The sequence below is a fragment of the Streptopelia decaocto genome, assembly GCF_964273445.1.
Source record: "Streptopelia decaocto genome assembly, chromosome: 4".
Classification (NCBI taxonomy): domain Eukaryota; kingdom Metazoa; phylum Chordata; class Aves; order Columbiformes; family Columbidae; genus Streptopelia; species Streptopelia decaocto.
The window spans coordinates 48857775-48881110 of record NC_138658.1 but is presented as its reverse complement, the minus strand read 5'-3'; the positions used below and the strand labels follow the sequence as shown (position 1 = coordinate 48881110).

The 23336-nt window shown below is 39.9% G+C and overlaps 1 protein-coding gene across 1 annotated transcript in view; it reads left to right on the top strand.

Annotated features, from left to right (window-relative positions):
• The first annotated feature begins 3234 nt into the window (after nucleotides 1–3234).
• Nucleotides 3235–23336, top strand: part of CRACD (capping protein inhibiting regulator of actin dynamics) — a 42002-nt gene continuing 21900 nt past the window's right edge. Inside the window, exons 1-2 of the mRNA XM_082051066.1 lie at nucleotides 3235–3279; nucleotides 18209–18344. Coding sequence (XP_081907192.1) covers nucleotides 18225–18344 — 120 coding nt within the window. The 5' untranslated portion in view covers nucleotides 3235–3279; nucleotides 18209–18224. The remainder of the gene's footprint in view (nucleotides 3280–18208; nucleotides 18345–23336) is intronic.

Below are 23336 nucleotides of genomic sequence, written 5' to 3'. Positions count from 1 at the left end.
CTGTAGGATTCCCATTTGACTGACTAAGGAGAGAAGCAAATGGCCCATGTAAGCAGATTTCTTTCCTGGCTATCTCAGCAATTGCCCTTGACTCAAGCTGACAGCGCTTGGTGTCCCAGCCTTCAGCCTTTCCTATCCCATCTTTTTCTTTCTGCAGTGTAGACTGGAGGTATGAGTCATGCTTGAGCTGTAGCTTTAGAGACTTGACAGGCTTTTGTACAGGACGTCGTCTGTTGTGATGCCAATGTTTGCATTCCTTTTAGTACTTGTTTTACTGTCATAGGAAGCATTTTACCCTGTAGGTGATATTATCCCACATCTTCCTCCACAAAATCTTGTGAAAAATTTACATAAATAGACTTTGCCCTCGTGGTCAGGCATTGCCTCCCTAGAAACCTGGAAGGGTTGGCTGCTCCTTATCTCTGTGCTGGCAGGATCTGGAATGGTGTGTGCAGCCTGTGCAGGGAAGGGTGTTCATTGGTTTTGTGATGAGTCACGAAGCCTAATTTAAAGAATTCACACTTAGTATTGTGACAACTGTGATGATGGGGTATGGAGTGGGAAACAGCTCAGGGACATGTTAAATCACATGGAGAAAAGCTGATGGTGGCTGGTGATAACCATGTTGGCTTCCACCCATTTCATCCATGAAGTGAAAGCTGCGTTGACCTGTCTTACTTGTTCCATACCTAGATTCATAGTCGGTGAGTCAGTATAGTAGATTTGGTGCTGATGAGGTAATTCACAGTTATATCTGAAGGCCTCCAAAAAAGGAGGAGACAAGGGTAGTGTGGATGAATGACACAGTAAGAACCTTTTTTAAAAATGCTGCAGTTGAATTGATTTATTCAGTAAATTACATTAACCAGAATAAATAGCATCGCAGAGCCTTCCCTTTCAAAGAAGGCTGAGGAAGCAGGCAAGGTGGGAATTGTGGAAGAACATCACTTTCACCCAGCCTTGTGTCTGGTACTGATGCTTTCTCTCCTGTATGCTCTACCATTTGATTTATGAGTTTTTGCAGGCAGTTTCTGAAGTGCATGAAGGGTTGGGGCAGCTGTAGCCTGGGGCAATAATTTCTCTTTTTCTCTGCATGACTGCCTGCCTGCCTGTCTGTTAGGGGTTTTGCATAAGAATATATTTATCTAAAGTTAGAATTGAGCAGCAAGCAATTGGCCTGACTGGAGACATTTGTGGGTTGGTCAGTTATGGAAAACAGAGCTAGGGGACAGAGAGAGTAAATTTCTGTCCCACTTTTTCTTCTGCACTGGTAAAACTGTTGCTTCAGTGGTGGTTGTTTTCCTCAGCTGTTCATTGTGGGTCAGGGATTCTAGATTGAAAATTTCTAATGCTGGGGCTGAATTTGAGGTTCATAATTCAGCTTTTTATCTTTATGCTGCTATTGGGATGCGTTGTTGCCTTAATGAAGTTGCACAAATACCACGTATCTTGACTGTCCAATGTGAAGAATTAAACTTGTGTAAACTTCCAAGGGATCTGTAAAGGAAACGCAGAATTACTATCTGTTACATCTTTGATTTTATAATTTTAGTCTAGGTTTCCTGCTTCATCCATCATCAGATACAGATATAATCAGATGCACGAAGAGTAGCTTTCATTGTCTTTGTGTAAGTTTGGTCCCACCCCTGGGTTCAACTCCAGCTCACTGGCACCATGCTGGTTTGGAAACCACTTGTCTCTGGAAGCAGCCAGATTGCAATGTGCTTGGAAACATTTTCTCTCTCTAACTAACCTGTTGTTATGCCTCCAGCAACTATAAAGGGGTGTTGGCTAGATGAGGCTTTGCCATCCACATGTATGGCAGAGTGGAGTGTAAAACCTGGTGCCATATTAAAAAGTACTATTGCACTACAGAAGATTTTTCACGTTTCCTGGTCAAATGTTCCTATAGGGCCCTTCTACGTACTTTGCAACCAAACCGCTGCTTTCTCCTGAGCAACAGCTCTCAGGAGAAGTAGAGCTTGCTGAGGCAGTGTGTTTGCATACAGCCTGGGAGAAAAGCACATAAAGGAATTTGAATAGATTATGAAAATATTTGCACCAGTACAACATGATGGTTCTCAAACTGGATTATGATAGGAGGTTAAAAGTTGTGGTTTATTTTTAAGTAGTTTGTTTCAAGTAGATTCAATGCAAAATTAAGTAGAGGCAGAAAAGAAATTAAACTCTTTGACAGTTATGATGTTTTAGAAATTCTTTGGTGCATCCCAAACCAGAGAAATTAACCTCTTATTAGCAATGGTTAACAAGAAACTCTGGGTGATTCTTTTTACAACATGTGGAGAAAGTTGCATTTATTTTCTTCAGTCTTTGGTGGGGAAAAAAAAAAGTTGTCATTTTTACTGGTTAACTTTCAAATTTCTTGTTCCTGTCTTCATGTCTGTTTTGTCTTTTTGCTGTGCTTCTTTTGGTGGAGCTTTTAAAATTTAAGCATCTCAAGGAAGAAATGCTTGGTCAAATTCTGTCCTCAGCTACTTGTGGAAAAAAAGTCAGAAAAATACATCAACTTTGCTAATATAAAGCTAGATTTTTATTGGGGGTAACCCACCAGCAAACCAACAGAGCTTCATCCTGTTCTGTTTGTTCATTTGCAAATCGGACTTGTCTAGTTACAAGGCTACTTAAGTAAAATACAGTAGATGATTTTCAAATGCTTTTAATTTGAGGCAGAGGATGCAGCACCTGCCAAAGTGGGGTGACCAAAACAGTGCTTGTCTTTTGGTGAAAAGGTCAAAATAAAAGTGTAGTGTAAAGCCTAAGAATGAGCCTTAAATAATGAACAAATTCTGGCTCTACAAAATTACCCCTTCTCTTTGTCCAAATGTTCAGCTGCACTGACACCTCCAAGCAGATCCTTAGACCCAAGAGCAGATGTTTTAATGCTCTTATGTTTGCTGTGTCAATATGATGCGTCAACAGCGAGTTGCAGCCCTTCATTTCCATTGCAAGCACCTTCGGGCTGCTTCGGGCTGGTGATTTGCTCTTTGACCTCATTCTTCCTTTGAACCTGCTGTGGCGGTGCCTGCTCACCAGCCCTGCCGAGCCTCCGCGTCCCTCAGCCCCACGCCTCTCTGTCTTGTAACCCGCAGACAAGAAAAAAGCAGGCAAATTCCAGCCTTTCAAGAAGCTGTTTGGCAAAAGGAAGAAACGAGAGCCCGCGTCAGAGTGCGAGGAAGGCAAACTCAAGCCCAGCCACTCCTTTGGCAACGTCTGCAACGGCACCTTCTCCTCCGATGAGGAGCCCAATGGTGGTCTGAGGTAAGTGTACATCGGTCTGCTGCCAGCCCCCGCAAAGGCAAGGCTTGTTCTCCCTTTTTTAATTGGAATTAAATTTAAATTCTCCCTCTGCTGAGTGGTAGCAAGTTGTATGCTGCTTTGTATGCATTGTGTCCCTCCTCTGAACGTGACACCCAGTGCTGTAAACCTCGAGACCTCGCTTCTTGCACACATTACTTATTGGGTGCATGTGCTAGTCTGCAATAAAGAAATCCCAGAGTGAAGCAGAAATGAATTTGAATCCAGCTCTGTGATTTAAAAGAACTCCATGGTGAACACCTGAGCAGAGGTATTAATGGCATCTGTGTTTTTAAAACCAGGGAAAGGGAAACTTGAACTGGCTGCTACTGATACTTCATTGCATAGTTTTCCCTACAAGATGGTGTCGCTGGGTCAGGACAGACACATCCTATTTCAGTCTATCCTGTACAGTTTTGCATTGTACTTGGGGTCAATAAACAGGCTGCTTTTATTCTGATCTGACCTGAATGTAGAATAGAAGAAGGAAGAGGGGGGTGAGAGGCACCTGGAAATCGGATTGTACACCAGTGACAAGAGAGGACAGGAGGGGAACATGAGAATTTGCTGCAGAAATAATGGGAGAAAGAAACTGCACAGGGTTAACTAGTGAACAATCTCTAACCAAGAACAGAAAAAAAATGAAACAAAACAAAACAAACAAACCACAATGAACTAAAACAAAACAAAACACAACACCCCAACAACAAAAAAAAGCTAAGACCAGATGCACAAACTAATTGGGACAGTAATACTTATTTCACTTTCTAACTGAAAGTCTCAGAGTGGTTAGTTGCCTCCTGGTCAAAACCTGCTTCTTTATTTAAAAAGAAAAAAGGAGATGTTTGCACTGGGGAGTGTGAAAGTAACAAAAAACCTGAGGGGATCAAAAAGCCATACAAAATTCTCTGCTCAAGAAAGAAATGTGTGTCAGAAACATTACTTTGCACAGTATTTTCAATGGTGCACAATCATAGCTGTGAAAATGTGATTTTTTTTTTTTTTTTCCTAAGCTTCTGGATCTTTTGTTCCATTCTGTACAATTCTCTAAGTTCTATGTTCCCCCTTTGGTTTCTGCAACACAATATTGTGCACTTCTTTTGCCTGTCCCAGCTTTTCAGAAAATCGTGACTGAGCATAGCCATGCTGTAGATGGGGACATGACTGGCTGCTGTTGTGTTGTCTGTGTGCATGACACCGAGGGACTGAGGAAGTTGCAGAACCTTTTTTTCTCAAGAGCAAATTAGCAAGCAAGACCAAAACAAAGGGTATCATCTTGCTGTCAGAGATTTCCCATTCAGAGTAACTGAAAATGGAGCGATGTGCCCAGAAACAGCGATAAGGGAGCTTGTCCCATTCCTTAATGGTGAAGTTGTGGCAGACCCTCGTGAGACTGTTAGATGCTTGCATTTATAAACATATTAATTTTTCTAATTAATAAAGGCATTAAACGTAAGTCTCTGGTGGAATAAACTAGACTGCACAATTTAAGTCACGTGGGATTAGCAAATGTGAAGGGTCCCACAACTCATCACAAGCGGAACATTTCTTTCTGTACATGTGATCCGTGAGAGGTGCTTCTGTTTTATGCTGCTAGAAATACTCAGTCAAAAATCTGTTTTTCCTGTCAGGCTTCATGGTGCAAATGTGGATGGGATTTTATAATAATTTTCAGTTTGCAGGTAGCGTTTGCCATGTTACTCATCTTACAGCAAGCATAGATGTTCAGTGTGGTGCAACAGATTGCTTTAGGGAGCTTAGATTTGCCACCTTTTTCTATTTTCAGCAGTGTTGCTTCCATCCACTATATTTTTTGCCTTTAGTATAATTTCAAATGTTTTTTAATTGAATGCAGAGATAAGCTAAGTAAAAGAATATATGTGGTTGTTTACAAGTTGTCTAACAGTAAGTACAGTACCATACTTTCAGTATTTATATACAAATGTACGAGAACAAATGTAAATAACTAGTAGTATATTTATATAACCAAAATCTCAAATAGTTTTACAAAACCACCTGCTTCAAACTCTTTAGGAATGTACAACAACAGTATACATACAAAAGCTTAATAATAGTTCCAATTTTGTAATGAAAGTTCAGGGATGCTCCTGTTCCCTTAATAGGGCTATATTTCCTCGTCAACTTGTAAAGTACATTAATTTGTTATCAGCACATGTTTCATGTGGACTTTTTGTTTTGTTTTGGGGAGGGAGACATTATTTTGAAAATATATTAAGAGTGAAGGATGCCTCAGGAAGTTAGAGACAAGAAAATAAATGAGTATAGACTAAATAAGATATCTGTATTGTGTCCAAGACCTTAGCTAGTATTTCACTGTGTCGTGTATTGGCTTACAGCCTGCTCAGAGCTAATGCTTGAATCTTCAATGGAGACTGCACCGACCAGGTGATGCAGAAGTGCTGCCAGGAGCAATTTAGGTAATCTGCATATGGTGTAGATTGACTAGCTGAGTTGGAAGCAGCCTGGGAGATCTGCCTGTCCGTCCTTTCCTACAGCTACTTCCTGGACTCATCAGATGCAAATGACATGCTTGGTGTCCTGATGTATGCACACTTCAACCTGTTTATTCATCCACGTTGTTTTGCAGTTACCAGATGGGAGATTTGCTGCTGCAATTTGTCTTGCCCTGCTTTGTGAAAGACTGGAATTCTTCTTCTCACTTTTAGATTGCCCTTCTTGAGTTTACAAAGTTAAAACTGTATTCACTAATGTTCTGTATGAGCTGGGAGATAGAAATGCTTATCACAAGACAAGTTAAATTGCATCTGTGGACTTTCACTAAAGTCTCCAGAAGCTTCAGTTTTGAGTCTACAGTTTGGCACTGTATAACATTTATAGTGTTAGTCTTATTTGTCACAGTTGACGCTAAGCAAGCATTGTGAGGATGTACCTGAAAGGATGTCTGAGGGGCCATACAAAAAGTTAGTCATTCTGGGTTGATGTGCAGAGGCAGCAGGGAATTACATTGTTCTTATAGAGGGTACAGTGGAGTGCCTCTACTTGGGCCAAATGCAATATTTCAGAGGATCTGGGAGTAGACCTGTCAGGTCATTAAGACTCAAATGTGACATTATTTATCTTCTTCCAGGGAAAAGTCTCTCAGCAAACTTCAGTCTCTTGAATGTGCTTGTCCATGAAATGGGACCCCTTTATTTGTAAATCCTCCTCAAACTCTGCATAATCCCTGCAAAACTGTTCTCAGGTCACCCTCATGAAATCATCCTCATTAGGAAGAAATCACCTAAAGATCTTAGTGCTGTATATATGCTAAGGAAGACTGCTGATGAAGAAGAAAACATGAGACATTTCCTGTCTCTTAAACAACTTTGCTCAGTATTTGCTGAACCTTTGTCAGCTTGAATTGCTATTGGGACTGGACTGCAAATCACCCAGCTCTTTACTTAATAGAGATGTGTTAAATTGTACAGCGGTTACTACTCAGCTAACAAATTCAGATTCGTTTCTGCTTGTGGGGACCACATGCATAAGCAGTGTGACTTCTCCAAATGTATTAGTTCTTTGAAAATGTCCCATTTTGGTAAGGAAAGTTGCTATTTGCTATTTGAGCTGTGTCCTTGTTGTATGCGATCAGATAATTCAGAGAGGTTGTATAATTGCACTGATCTCTACTACAATGATTGTAGAAGCCAAAAGCATTCCTTGCAAATATAAAGTTTGGTTTCTGACAATTTTATCAGCAGAACTTCAAAATTATATTTTCTTGAGAATTGTCCTGACGCCTTGCCAGGAAACTTCAATTCTAGAAATGCAAACTGGACTTATGCAGAGCTGAAGGAAAATCATTCAGTACTATTTGTAATATTCACCCAGTGTCTACACTCAAAGACAGGCCTTGCATGGATTTAAGGCAAGTATTTTGCACAGTTCTCATCACAAGGCTGCATAGATAAGCAAAACAAGCAATAAACTGTTTATGGACCAAAGCTGGGGCAAGGAGCACGGTCTGTTCCCAAGCTGCGTCAGGAGTTTTATTGCTTTTGACGGGAAGTTCCCAGGGGAAAGGCCCCATGGTGGCAAACTGGGACACGGTGCCAAGGATGCAGCACAAGTCAGGTCACATATCTGCATGGAGCTGCAAGTTGTGTGAGCAGCACACTCTTGGCAAGAACTAAAGTCTCCTGAATTTCTCCAGGCAGTCCACCTGCCAATGCCAAGAGTCAATCTTCCCATTTGAAAAGAGCAGAAGAAGGACTGACAAGAGGAAAAAATAAAAGCAATTAATTGTCCTCTTAAGAGATCTTCATTTAATAATTTGCTAAAGATAAGTTTTATCAGAGACTGGGTGGTTTACACCTGAGTACAAATGCCACAGACAGTCTGAAGGTGGAAAGGAAACTGGTTTCATACCAGCCATCAGCTTTTATAGTGCAAATCTGGCTTCTTAAGAGAGAGGCCAAGGGCAGTGATGGAAGGAATGTCAGTGATGCACGGATGGGGCTGCTATGGGATGGGGTGCCTGTACAGCACACTTCTGGTAGATATTTCCCCAAAATATTTTTAGAGGGAAAATGATGTGATCAGGAGTTGATCAGTCAGTTGAGTAGCGGTATTGGCAAAAAATTCCAGACAGGTGTTACTGATTATCTAAGAGATATTTGACCTGAGAAGTTTAAATTTAGGTTTAAATTTTACATTGATTTTGAATTCTGTGCCTCAATGGGCACAAAGGGCACAAGAACAAATTTTCAGTCAGAGAAAAGATAGGCAGTACAGCTATCAACATAGCTAAATAACGATATTTTTAATGGGTTGGAATTTGAGTAAGAAGCCTACAGAAAGTGGAAGGAAACTATGAGTTGCAGAGGGATGCAAATGATAAGGGATAATAAAAGGATAATTTCATGAATTCTTTACTGACAGGAGGAGGACTAAGCAAAGAGTTTGTCCTCTGTAAGCAAGGAGAGAATGATGGCAATAAATAATGGCAAGAAAGCCACAGTGTTTCAGTCCCTTTTTAACTTTCATCTTTACACACAAAAAAAGGGGAGGAGAAGAAGAAAACAAAAAGCAACGCTAGGTGTACTTTCAATATCACATCTGTTTTTAGCCTGTGTGAACTTTGTTACTGTGAAAGCAGTTTATATTATGTTTGTGCATATACGAACAGCAGGAACATCACAGCTTTGAGAGAATTTGTATGCCAAATAAAACCCAGGTTCTTCTGGAGGGTGCAGATTGGAACCCAGATTCATGTGTTTGTTTTCATAGAAGTTAGAGATAGGAAAGGCTTGTTCAGTGCTCAGCCACTCTTTCTGTGATAGTTCCCAGCTGAGAATTTACCTCAGAAAACAAAATTATTCATCTGACTTTCCTAAACAGTGTGCTCAGCTTGGGAATTTCTGCAGGTATTTGTGGTGTTCCACTCCTCCAATAGCAACATATTATATAAGTCAGGTCTAGGAGGTGATACAGTTTGTTCACTATTACTCATCTCTTGTATCTCCATTTTAGTTTCTGAATATTTAATTTTCATTTTGCATTTCATGTGAATGAGAACAACTCATCTGCGTCAAATGTGGCCTTGGTTACTAACTGCTGATCAATGGCATTCACTTTCGTCGTCATAGAGACTGGTCTGAAAAATGAATATAATTATATTTTCCTCATCTCTCAAGTGACTCTTTTATTATGGCTCAGGTAATTACCTGACATGTACCTTGAAAGAATATATGGAGATAGATTAAGTAAGGAAAAAAAAAAAAGAGCAATCAGGAGAAACTGCTCTGTCTCTTTCCTTCTGGACTTCATGTTGCCTCTTGAGCAATGTCGGCCCCTACTCTGATGTCATCTCTGCTCTGCAGCTCAGATTCACCTCAATGGGCAAACACTTCACGTGAAGGGTGTCTCCCATGTTATTTTGGTGAGGGATAGTGAAAAGAGTAGGAGAGATGTTATGTCTGTCTTTTCCTAGCATTCCTGTACTACCTGTAAACATCCAGTTTGGTGCAGAGTACAGTCAGCAGCAGGACATGAAGACTGAGATTGGACATGGCACTTAGTGCCATGATCTAATAAACGGACTAGAGTTGGACCAAGGGTTGGACTCGATGATCTCTGAGGTCTTTTCCAACCCAGTCGATTCTGTGATTCTGTGATCCACATTCTTGCTCCAGGCCACCTCAGGGATTTCACTAAAGGTTTGATCCCAAGGTACAGTCTGTTTTCAGCATCTCATTTAGATGGACTTTTACAAAGCAGACACATCAAGGTAGTTTTTGACATACAATCTTCCCCAAAATTTCCCAAAGCAGCTCATGATATTTTCAAATCTTCATTAAGTGAAGCCTTGTTTTTACCTCTAACTCAAACTCTTAAGCCTAGTATATAGGCTTCTATAAGCTTCTGATGTCTGTGTACTGTTTTTTCTGCGTGACTATTAGATCTCAGCTCATGAAAATGATTCACCACCAGTTCAGCTGTTCAGTTTCTAAATTTAAGAGTGGGGAGGAGGGAAACCCAACAACCTAAAAATGATAACTTGCAAGAGTCTGCTTTGTTAAAATAGGAAGAAAAAGAGAACTTTATTTGATGTGTTGGTTTATTAGCTGGTAGTATACCTATACATTAATAGATCTCTCTTAATTGAAGGTGCTGATTAAACACGAAAACAACCAGACAGAGAGAGTCATGGGTTTTTGTGTTTTGGGTCCAGGGGAATGTCCTGACTCCTTCTTGGACAATTTCAGCCACTACTACAAGGTATCTTCCCTCTGTCACATTAAATTTTCATACGTTGGGCATTTTTTTTTTCTTATCAGCCTGATTTCTTTATTTGTCTTTTGTCAGTCTCCTCATTTCCTTTGTAATTGCTTCACTTTTAGTGCCTTCCTGACTCCAAGAGGAGTGCCTTGGTGCAGTGGTGCTTGGTGTCCACCTTTTCCTGGAACCTTTGTCTTACTGGAACTCTAATTTCAGTAAGCCCAAGCGGAGCAAAGCAACATGTGGACATTGTAAAGCTTTTAGAAACAAAGCGTGCTGGTATTTTCCTCACCTGTGTCAGCTGACATGGATCCATGTTGAACAAATTTCTTGTTTCTGGTTTACAGGGGTGTATTGCAGGAATGAAGGGGTGTTTCAGGACAGAAAAAGTTGTGACAAAGAGCAGCTTTGCTGTTCTTCATTTGCATGGATCCTTTTATAGGTGTTGGTAAAAGGTTGTTTCACCTTTTCTGTAATTCATATTGCAGCTGAGCAGCTCAGGAATAGTAGCGACAACCACTGTGAAAGTGGTTATTTCTGACATGCACTGAGTGGCATGTGGTCAGGATGGAGGGGTGGGGAAGGCCTTCCTGAAACAGTCCCAGGTCTCTTGATAGGATGTAAGACTAACATTGTGCTCAGTCTTTTTTAATCTTACCATTTTTTGACAACTCAGCTCTTGCCTTCTTGTTCTTAGGTATGTGAGCTAGGACTTTTCGTCATTTCTTGCCATTTTATCATTTACTAGAAATTAGCACCAAATGCCATAAACTTGCCATTTATTTTTTTTCAGCTGCTACTTGAGTGCAAAGGTGCCTCATGTACACTGTAGTTTGTATATGATCCTGAGAACTCTTCAGTAGGCTTTCTTTCTACAACAACCATCAACATTTTATACCTGGTCCCACTCCACCTTCTTTTCTCCTGTCTTTCATCTTCAACTCTGATCATGGCTAGCTTCATTTTCACCTTAGTAACCCCCAAACTATTTTTTTAAAACTCTGGTCTTCACTTTTTCCATCACAAACACTGTCTTGCTTTAATCTCCCTGATAGGTTAGGCTGCCCTGCTGTCCACTTGTCCTCCTTTCAGATGTTGTCATTGCATTCCCCCTTCTAACCATCATATACTTTATTTCCTTGCAGATTCTGCATGGCAACTGCTTTTTCTGCAGCTGGTGAGGTCTAGGGCAACTCCTGAACCAGAGTTTTCTCCTGTATTATAACATGCTGTCTTATTTCCTCTTCTTCTCCTTCCTTATGAGCTAAGTGCAATCACTATATAGCACTTATTCCTGCCAAGGCTAACTTAGACTTTTCATTTCCTTTTCTCTACATTTTTGCCATATTTTAGAGCAAATTTTGCATAAACATATGCTGCTGTTTGATAGAACAGTGTCACACACAGTGGATTGCCAGGTCATGTGTGAAAGTTGGACCAGTTAGAGCCCTGCTCCTTCCAGGAGTCTGCAAATTTCTGTAACAACTGGCAACTTGTCCACAGTCCTCAAGCCATCTCAGCGATTCACTTGCAGAATTCCTGAAAACAGAGTGATACCTTTCTTTGCTCTGCATACTGAGACATTATGAGGTTGGAGGATTTGAAGAATAATTACATAACATTCATGTGTCAGTAACTATCTAGTCCCATCCCATTACCTTCTTGCCACAAAGCAGCAAGGGCAGAGCTGCTCCCTTGGGGAAGGGGGGTGAGGCAGCAAGGGGGATCCCACAGCAGGGTAGGGAGCCCAGTCCCACAGTATCTAAGCAAGGCAGGTAGGACAGATCCTGGGATGGTGGCCAGGTCCAACCAAGAGTACAGATAAGGCCATATCTGGATGATAAGACAGGTCTGAAGCTAAGCCAGAAAGTCAGTCTGTAGGTCAGGGTCAGGTCCATTGATCACTGTGCAGGTTCACATTTGAGAAGGCAGGGCCAAGGGCAAGCCAGGAAATCATCTGCAAATTGAGGTCTGGATCAAAGGACTTCATGGCCAGTCACAGTTGTGCCAGAGCTGGAGAACTGCACTACTCCAGCACAGCTCAGACAGGAACCAAAGCCTCAACTGTGACCTTAAATAGAGCTACGGGACCCATGTGTGTTGGTGGAGGTCCCAGGTGAGGCTGATCAAGGACAGTAAGGCTTCTTAGTGCACTCAGGAGCCCGACACCTCCCATGATGAATTTCTAAGCCCTCAACAATCATGATTTTGGTTAGATTATTAACATGCATTGAAGATGCATCAACTACTCAAGACGAGGCTAGATCCCTACTTTAAAAAAATATATTAATTAACTGTAAGTTCATAGGTTGCAGATCTCCCAATGGCATCAAACTGGAGCTTTGTATAAGACAATGTTGAATAATGTTTTTTGAAATGAGCAGACTTGCTAACACAGAGGCTGCAAAATGGGTCATTGGCATCAGTGGGACTCTGGTGGGTCATAACAATGGGACTGTGCAGTTTTCCCAGAGTTACTGCCCTGGGGTTCTGCAGTTCCTGAAGGCAATACAGTTATATCTTTAGATTGAGCACAGAAATTATCCCTAAATTTACTTTATGGAAAAGAATTCTCCAACTACCCTGCTGAAAAAAAATGTCCCTTTTGCCTCAGCTTGTAAGGACCATGTTTATGGGTTTGTTAATGCAATGAAGCAACGTGCTGTCTAAGCGCTGTTGTAACTCAGAGTTATGTTGCAGTATGCACAACATTCCCAATCTAGGCATGACTAAAACTCACAGTCCAGCATGACAGATGAAACAGAGGACACAAAAAATACAGCTCAGAATTACAATCCATTTTCCTCTATTACAGTATTAATGCATCTCTGGAATGACTAGAAAATGCAATTTATGTTTTTCTTCTCTAGCTGCCCTGGGGACTTTCATGGGATATGCAAAGAGTTAGAATTAGATTTCCTTTTTAAAACAAAACATTTTGTAAAGGCAGCCTATCACTGCACTTGCCATTTCCCTGGGGCACTATTCTGGAAGGTGACTCTCAGATATCTTTGAAGCAATTATACTGAGGGTCAATACCTGGCTAAAACACATTTGTTCTTGCTTTACATGCTTTTTGAATTTTTTAGTCATAAAAGTGGCTTTATGTTAAAAAGTTGGCTCTGATTTCTAATGATTACAGAGTTGTTTTCTAATGGAACTCTAAAAGAGTAAAAGTCATGAGACTGGGTTTTTTTGGAATCAGTCTCTACAAACATGAAAGAACAGAACAACTCATTCTTTCCCTTTATTTTCCAGTTTCTATTTCTAACTCTTTAATATCGGAGTGGGCGGAACATTTATGACACATCGAAGAGGCAATTGGTGGTGCAAGCTTTCTGTACTGCAGTAATGCACCCATATGGGATTATGCAAGAGCTGAGACCTCAGTGGTCCCTGCTGGCAAAATATCCCCCTTTTAAGGACTGCACCTTTGTCTTTGAGAGGAGACATAGCTCTGGATGAAAATGGGGTCTAAAACATAATAGCCACCATTATCAAGGTAAACTTGGACTCGTGTTCTGTGCAGTATTACCCCTGCACATATTCTGATGCAGTCCCACAACAGAATGAGTTGATTGAAGTCCAGACTGCAGATGTCTGACTCTTTCCAGCAGCCCTCTGGACATGCAGCTAGCATGGGAGCTTGTGCCACTGTGTTGCTCAGCCAAACCAGTAAGTTGTGTGGGGTTTTTGTTTGTGTTGGTTTTGGTTTTTCATATATGTGTGTATATATATATATATATATATTTATTTTTTCATTAGTTATTCAGCCAGAACAGCTCTCTGAGTTCTCTCAGGTAAACTATGAACACTAAACAGGCACAAAAAGGTGATGGGAACATGTAGGAAGGAGGATAAAGGGAGAAAGGGTGTGATACCTCACACAACCTGGACTTGGAGTAGCTAATCCTAAAAAGGTACAATGCATAGCAATGGATTATGGGGATCCAAAGAGAAATCTCTCTCAGTTTGCTGATCTTCATGGGAATGAGCAGGACTTTTCTTGTAGGTTCAGGGTGGTTCCACTCTGCTGTGAGGGCTTTGTTTCACATTTCCTAGTTTCTTAGTACACACAGACACCTCAGCAAGGGTGAGTAATGGAAAGAGGGGTTACTGCACAGAGATTTTTGGAAGCCAAATTCATACATAGATACATTAGAACTATGACACAATATCTATGTTATTTGTTTTACCTGTAGTTTGGGGGGATTCTTCCTTTCCAGGGGAATAATCAGCACTGAGTTAAAGAGGCTGAGACATGTAGTTATTTTGTGCAGAAGAAAGCTAGTTAGGGATGAGATGTATTTGAGGCAATGCTTTTTATAGCTAAATGCAGTTAAACCTGGGCTAGGAGTCCACGTCTTGTCCATGGTGAAGAGATGGTGTGATCCTTGTACACCATGCCTTGCATTATTTCCCACCTGTTTGCCACTACTGGATTCATTATTTGTAAAAAATCCTGTGGGATGGTTGGCTCTGCTGTACTTTTATGTACTTGGTGTACCCTCAAGATAAAGACATATCCTGGTGCACTCTTGTTGTGTCAAAGCCCATCTGTATCAAAGAATTCCTCATACATCCTCAAAAATGTAGTAGTTCTTAAAAATTTCGTCCTAATAAAAGAAGGTGAAAAGTATGGTCTTAGTTTTGCTGAGAAAGCAAGTATTCAGACCTGTCTTCAGGAATCTGAAAAGGGACACAGGTGTGGCAAAGAAAGCTCTGAGAATGAATGCAATTTAACTTTGCTTCACAAATGAGAAAATTAATTCTAAATATTTGTGTATTGGAACTGAAACTGGAACATCATGATTGGGTTGCAACACATCTTCAGAGAGAACATCTTTAAGGGTTTGCTAAAAGTGCTTTGTATTTTGGTATAGCACATCCATAATTCATTTAATCCAGTCAGGTTTCTGGAAGTGAGTCAGATGATGATTCAATTATTTTCAGCACAAACAGCCTCAGAAGTGTCATCATCGGTATTATCAACAGATGTGCTCAGAAACTGATGCCACCATTTTCCCATATCTCTTGGAAGTGATACGCTGGTCTGAAACTGTAATACCTTCAACCAAGGCTACAGCGATAGCCCAGGTTTCTGACACACCATGAATATATCGAAAGCTATTCCTTGTGTCGACATGCTTTTTAATCAAGGGGAGGACTTTCTGAAGCATGGTGTGTAGATGTGGATTGTGAGGATATTATTGTATAAAGGCTTCTTCAGAGGTGGTAGCAGTGAAGGAAACTCAATTATTCATACTGTATTGTAACTTAAAAGAAATTCAGTCTTTCTGAAAGTAGAACATGAGGGGAGTGAATAAAGGGGTGGAAAAGGACCTTTATGATATTATCTGTCAAACTCACAGCTGGGAGGATATGAAAGGATCGTGGACTCCAACTGAGTAAAATGAGAGACCTTTCAGAAAGCTCAAGTAGCCTGGAAATCACCTTAAACGCTATTTAAACTCACCAGTAAAAGAAACTAGGTTACTACAACGTGTGAATATGTTTTATTCAATGTGCTTTAGCTTACGTAGACATTTAAGCAAAATTCTTGAAACATTTTTACTGGTTATTGGATTTAACTAGCAAAATTGCTCAGTCACCCAGTTATGAAATACACAGTACCTCTGCAAAGCATTTTGAAGGGATACAGAAAAGAGAGGTCTTGGGTTAATCCACTGCAGCATTTCATATAAATGTTTCACATGTTCTGACAATTTGGAGTACATTTGTTTTGGTAGCAAGTTAGATGAAAACAAACCAGACAAAACCTTTCAAATATGTTTGGCCTCCATTCTATGAAACAAAAATGTGTGATGCCATTTTCATTCATCTGCATCTTGTAATGATCAAAGGCCTAAACTGAAAGCACTGGCCTTGCCTTCTGCAACTGCAGCAGTTTCTTCACACATTGAACCACACAAATGAAGGCTGGGCTAGTTTGTCAAACTTCGCATGTTCCCCTCAGTTTTGGTTGTGAGTACAGAGTTTTTTTTTCCCCCCCTTGTTGAATGCAGTGCTGGTTCAAACAGACCTACATGGTTGTTTGGAAAAGCCAACTTTCACTCAGCTTCATGTCAAACCCACTCATTTTGCAAGCCAGCCCTGCTAGGAATTTGTCTCCTTTTAAGGAGCATTTCTCAAACAGTGTTTCGTGGGCTGATTCCTAGACGGCCAAGGAAGATACATATATTCCCATGCCATGGAATTTCACCACAGCTCTGTGTACAGGCTGAGTCATGATGATTCGCTGTAGAAACCTTTTTGGAAGAGAGTTCAAAAATATACTTTTATGGTTTCTCTAATAATAGGTTTCTAAAAGGTGTATTACCTTTAGCAGCCAAAGGCAATTAAGTTGTGGTTTTTATTTAAAAAATAAAGCTAAAATAGAGTATACCATCAGTTAAATGTCCCCCCTCTTTGATGACTAAAAATGCTATGAAATATTGACCAAGTCTTTGCTTGATTGTCTGCTGGTTAGTTTCAAATAAAGCATGTTGTTCAAATATTAATATGTGGAAAAAAATAGTTTTTCAGTTAGTCAGTTAGTCTGTGCTTGCATGAAGGATGGAATGATATAGGGAGCTGTGTGTGTTCTCCCCAAAAGCTTGGATGATTTATTTTGCAAGTGCAAATCTATTTATGTATAAAGGAGTGAGGTGGTGGGAGGCTTTTTTTCTATTATTTTCAGATTACCTGTAAGAAATAATTTAATCTGTTATAAAAGGCTGATGTAACCATATATAGCATTCTTTCTTGGTAAGAAAAGATTATCATTTTTACTTAAAAAGATTGTACTCCAGGTAAAAAATTAGATTAAATGTAACAAATACATTTCAAATACTTTTTTTCAAAGTATGAATGGAATTATTTTGAGCACTTTATAAACAATTATCACATTTTAAAAGGAGAAGAAGATAATATACTGATTTTTCTTAAATATGTGAGGCTTTAATTTTACTTGTTTTACTTAATCCTCTCTCAGGAAGTATCATCTTACTTGGTTTTGCTGAAGTATTTTTTTACAATGTTTTTATCACACATAGAAGATTGTGTTAATTAGATTGGGATAAAAAGTTTTCTTTACTCGAGATTTTTTGTTTACTGAAGCTGTAAATGGATTCTATAGAATTGCTAATAAGTCATTAAAAGGAGAGATTTAAGACCTCTCAGTTGTTTATCTTCTCCCATGGCTTTTGTCATGTTTGTATTTGACTGGCTTTCTGCTCCCCATAAAATACTCTAGGCTAGACAAAACATGACTTTCAAACTCAAACATCTTCCTCCAGAATGCCCCCCAAGTCCCAGAGTAACAACCCACAAACCCTTTAAAACAAACAAACAAACAAACAAAAAAAATCAGTTTTCTTGATGAGCCTTTAAAATCACCAGTAAATTAAACCACTTTTTGTTTAATCCCTTTGCCCGTGGGTATAGAGTAGCCATATACCTGGGTCATTCATGGCACACTCTCCTCCTTGGCATCAGTACCTCGTTTAACAGTAACACACGGGCATCTCTCGCTGTTTGTTGCTACTCAAACCCACATGGGATGGTTTAATAAGCTTCATATCAGTTTGAGGGTTAGATTATAACATTTTATTGTTAGCATGATCATACTGGTGGTGACAGGAACAACTAAGTAATCAGCTAAATGAGGCAGGTCTTTAGAAATAGGTTATTAGAGTATATTACCTTGTTTTGTGCTATGGAGCTACCTTTGCTTGGGACCTGCTGTCTTGCATTTGTGCCTTAGCGTGACTAAGCAGCAATGTGGGCTTTCTTAAAGATACAGTATGGCAATGTATGCACTGTCATTGTCTACCCAGTGTCGTAAAAGTAAGATTTAGATTTGAGACTTCTAAGGAAAATTGATTGAATTTCTCAACATGCTTATTAAAAACACCCCACTCTGTGTGTTTCCAAGGAGGAAAACTCTATGTGAAGGAATCACGTACCTCCCTTAAACTTTAGATAACAGTAAATGTTTGGATACCTCTCTTCTGAGAACGTTCAAAGCTTTTATGTAGAAGGCAAGTGGGTGGGAAAATCTATACAGCAGAGTAGCTATGATATGAAGGGTCACTCTCATTAATTAATTGCTGGTTTTATTTACTTTTTTACTGTTTTTTTTTTTTCCCAGGTCCTCCCATTATTCTATGGGCAGTCGAGCTTTTTCCCATGACAGTATTTTTATACCTGATGGGAGAACAGAGAGTGAACAGGCCATCCAAGCAATGTCACAGGAGAACGTTTTAGGAAAAGTCAAAACTCTTCAGGTAAGAAACTGTAAGGGGGAAAATATTTAAAACATGGTGGAAAATGATCTCCAGAATGTGTTAAAAGTCGGTAGCTTTTTCAATAACCTTGAGGCAGTTTCTCAGCCACATAAGTTGTCTGGCCAAAAGCCACGTAAATAATTCTGTTAATCTGCAGAAGGTCTGGGTTTTGGTCTTGAAAGGTACGTCAGTGACGCTGTGGGCAAATCTGCAGAAATGTCTGCATCTTGCGTAACTCATTTAAATGAACTCATGTTTTTTGCATGTTCTAATCCATATGCCTGAGACCTACAGATGTGGTACTGGGTGAAAAAATGAGGGTGTTGTTGACGGCAGTGAATGGCATGCAGAGTGAGAGTTCTTTGCTGAGCTGATTTAATTATCCTTTTTCATGTATTACATTTTTTTCCTCTTTCTCCCTGCTCTTTCAATGGTTCTTATGAAAGGTGGATATGTTTATCTCCCCAAAGCAAACAGCACAAAAGTAACTATGTAAACAATACATTTGGGTATTTGCTTCTAAAGAGCTTTATATGACCTGCATTCTCTTCCAGAACTCTGTCCCATTAGTGCTCTAACTAACTTTTTGCTTCCCTTCGTGTACACCTGTAAGCTTCCCAGCTCTTTGCCTTTCTAGACCTTGAAAGGGCTGTCCTTCAGAAACATGTTTCAGTTTATTGCTCAGGATGTTGGCATGTCCTCTCAAAACGCTGGTAAATTTTTAATGCTGTGTAGATGCCATTACCCTGTGCCTGGCTAGTAAAATACCATTGATTTCCTCTACATCCAAAGTCTACCCACAGTCTGTCTCTTTTGGTGAGAGATCACAGATGGTAGGCAGAGCAGACCTTCAGGATGAAGTTGTTCCTCTTCCAGCCCAGTGCTGTCAGCAGACAGAGCACCTGAACAGCATTGGTTGTGCTGACTGAGGATGAACTTTGAAGTCGAAACCCACTAAGACAGCTCCAATTTCTCTGTGCTGTTTTTTCAGCTTAAATTTCCCTGGGTCAGGTAGATTCAGTGCATGCTACTTTCCAGGCTAGAAACCATTATATTTTAAATGACTGCTGACTCTGGGCAAAGATGTGAAGCAGTTGGACCTGTCTTGCAGAATGCCTGAGTGTCCTTTGGATTCAAAGCTCACTGACTTCTGCAGGGAGCTGCACCCTCCCTGTCTGTTGGATCTCTTGTCTTGGCTTCAGTACATTAACTTTTTTTCTAAATGCCTTTTTACTTTATAGGGGCGGCTTCTCCCATTTCCAAACTCACCTTAAAATTTCCAGTGGAAATTATTGCCTTCACTAAACTCAGAGACATGAAAAAATGTACAGTTGCAGTTGCTAAAAACCACCTTCACTAGGCAAATGGTAACTTGGGAAAATTAAAGCAAAAATAACTGTTCTTAAAAGTCATAAAATAAATAGTAGTGATATGCTCTTGCTCATGTGAACTTTGCATGAGGCCCTTTTTTGGTGTGGTTACTTGCACGTATTTTAAGGTGAAGTGTTGTTTCAGCTGCTTGATGTCTAAAGTGTGCTTACCTTTTTCTTTAAAGGACAGTAGATCATTTTTCTCATTTTAATATAGCTGCAACCCAGCCTGTAACAACACCCCTAATTCAGCTTTTACCACTCTGCTGCTGATGGTGATATCTAGAACAATCCATTCAATTGGGAAGGAAATCCATAATAGATACATTGTAATAACAATAAAAGATTATAAATGACACATTCAACTATTTACATGTTTACACAGAACTTAAATATTCATCTAAATGTCCATTTATTTTTTTCATAACCCCAGGGAAAGGCTCCTTATAACAACTCCAAGGGCCACCTTTTGTGTCTGCAAAACTTGCTGCCCACCACGACTCTTCCTATTTCCTTAGCCATGATTTCTGCAACTGTTCTCTGAGTTTTAGGATAGGATCATGCCAAAATCCCACTGTTTTTAGATTTACCTTAGACTTGAGTCCTAGGCCTGACCAGTTATTTGGAGTATCAGTCCTGTCTGAAGGTTTTATGCACTCACCACTTCAGACCACATCCTTTTTTTTCTAATGTATTCTGAAAGGAGACTGTGTTTGCTGCATGATTTTTCAATCGCAGAAAACACTGATACCTGGTCACTAGTATCAGAAGCTTGCACCTACTTTGAAGTCCCTTTCTGCAACCTCACTCCTGCTGGGAATGTTATTTCTTCAAGTGGTGGAACAAGAGACAGTCATCTCTTCTGAAGTGCATTCCACTCCTTAAAACCAGTTCTGTGGCCAGCTCCCAGTAAAGCCATTGCTACACCACCAACACAACCGTGGTTTTGCCCAGGCTTGCCTGTCACGGTGGAAGCACAGCACTTCCAGTTTCCATTTGCCTGGCAAGATGCTTCTCCATAAAGAGTGTTGCCAGGATTCAGTGCACTGTGCTGGCTCTGAACTTGCTGTATTCCAAATAGAGACCAAAATCTCTGCAGACTTTTGACCTCTTCCAGGACTCTTTTTTAAGGGATGGTACAGTGAACATTCCTGGAAAAATTACATGTTTTTTGGAAGGGGCACCATGCTTAGAAGCCAAACTGATAGCATGGTGAAAAGGGTTTTGAAATCAGAACAGAAATGTAAACCATTTAATACTAGTGTTGCTGGACCTCATTCTGCTGACCACCAAAGAATTTCCTCCTTCTCCCCTTGCATTTCTGCTGACTTTGGAGTGTTGATGGACCCACAACAAATACTGTGTAATGGTGCAAAACTCTGTAGCAACCTGGGCAGCTGGCCAGCCTATGCACTGGTTCAGCTGCTTATTGTAGGAATTCTCTCTTTCTGATTATGTGTACAAGGTAAATTAGTTCTTTCTTTAATAGCTCTCATTTCTTTTTATTGATTTTCAGATTGGCAGCATTCATCTTATCTGGCTTTCTATAAATGGATTTGGTCATGTTCAAAGGATTTAGTGTGTGCTAGAAGTCAGGCTGAGAAAAGCCTTCTTGTTAACCTCCCATAGCCTTTGTGTGTCCCAAAGTTATTTTGTGTCGGCTCAAGCCATCTGCTGTTGTAAAAGCAGTTTTTTCCTTGTCCTTTGGATCTGTTGAGATTTATCATCACCTAGTTTTTAAAAACCAGCGTAGAAATCCAGCCTGAACCTGCTTTCACAAAGAGATGATACCCAGGCATTGGTCCTCCTAATGCTGAAATCCTTTAGTTTCTGGGGATCTGGTGTTGTACTTCTTACACAAGACTGTGAATGAGACACGAGGAATGTTTAAAATCTAAATCTATTAGTGTGTCAGAACAAACCTAAAAGAAACTCTGGGAGCTTGTTTTCACATCATTCCCTTTCCTAAGTTAGTGTTTGGTTTTTTCTTGTGTCAAAGTGTGTTGGATCCACTTCCTCACATTTTGCAGCTGTGGCTTTTCCAACTACTGACATTTTCCAGAAACAGTCACCAAACGAACAGAAGATAGTTTTTGTTTCAGACTCACAAAAACTGTACCAGGTAAAATGGAAACTTGTTTTGAGAATTAGTATCTTGATGTATCTAAGCCATTATCTCCCCTTTTCTGTGACAACACTGTGGTGTGGCACTGCTGCTTCCTCTGGACACCTTGTTCTTTGCCTCTTGCCTTCTCTGGAAGTATCTCAGGTCATCTGGCATCTGTCAGGCTGTGGTAGTCAGCTGCAAGAAATATTAAAGGTTGACTATGCCATATGGCTTATTGCATTTGGAAACTACTGGGCTACATCTCTACTGTTTCATGTGGCCATACGGTTTAAAACCAACCTTCTGCTCTTTAAATTTGTAGAACATCCATTTATCACACAGATATTAGTTATGATAAAACATGTCTTGGGCATCCAGACATCTCAGTCACATTCTAAAGGACAACATTTTAAATTCATATTTCACCGGCTTTGTAATGATGAATGTCCCAAATAGTTTTCTTTGTCAGACCTAATGGCTGTTCAGTTTTGGTTCCCATTTCTTTCAGTCACTAGCACATCTTAGCTAATGATCAAGCCAGTGCTTCCCCTACTGTGCATTGCAGATCTGTATTCTACCAGCAATTCTCATTGTTGTTTCTGTTTGATATTGCCCAAATCTCACCAAGGCTACCAAGTAATTTGCTAAACCTCAAAGCTATTACCTTTTAACTTGATGCTCTGCATTTTATAGAATTGGAAGTGAATTTTCACAGCATGATTGCCCAGCTTTGTATTTCTTACAATTCACTTCTTTTTTGTCAATATTATCTGGTGCCATTGCAACCTTCATATTTGACAATAATTTTCACTTTATAAACTGAATTTGTAATTTTTTCTTAATCATTCTAGCATTCCTGGGGCAGACCCCATTTTTCCTATGATCATATTAAGCCCTGGAAATGAGCTTCTGTTTTCCTTACTTGCATGCACTTTGCTTTTGGTACTCTGCAAGGAGAGACTCTGGGGACAAATGCCACAGATCCTGTAAGTATCTTCAGGCTTCTCCAGAAACTCTTGCTCTTAACACGTGAGGATCTGTAAGTGATGCATTGCCACTGTATACCAAAATCTTCATTTGCGTTGGATTTGGTGCAAGTACGTATCTCTAGAGATCCATATAGAGTTTGCTTCTTCACCATTCTTCTGTTTTGGACCCTCCTAAAATCCTTTCTTGAAGTGTAATACTCCAAGCCACATGCTGCTCCAGCAGTGGAGAGTGGAGTAGTTCCATCTCTGCATCTTATATCCAAAATACCTGTGGTAATACTTCTTATTTTCCTAATTTTCAGTAGGTTTACATGTTAATTTTACATATAGCAATGCAACTTCTCACATGGTGATTTCCAGTTTATTCTCTCTGATTAAAAAAAAAATGTTTATGTGGAGTGTTTTGCTTGTTTAGATATGATGCAGATTTTCCTGTTTGAATAAAGAAGTAGACTTACTTCCATAGAAAGAACAATTAGGTAAACTATTTTTTAGCCAAAAAAAGAAACCAAAAGAGAGACAATAT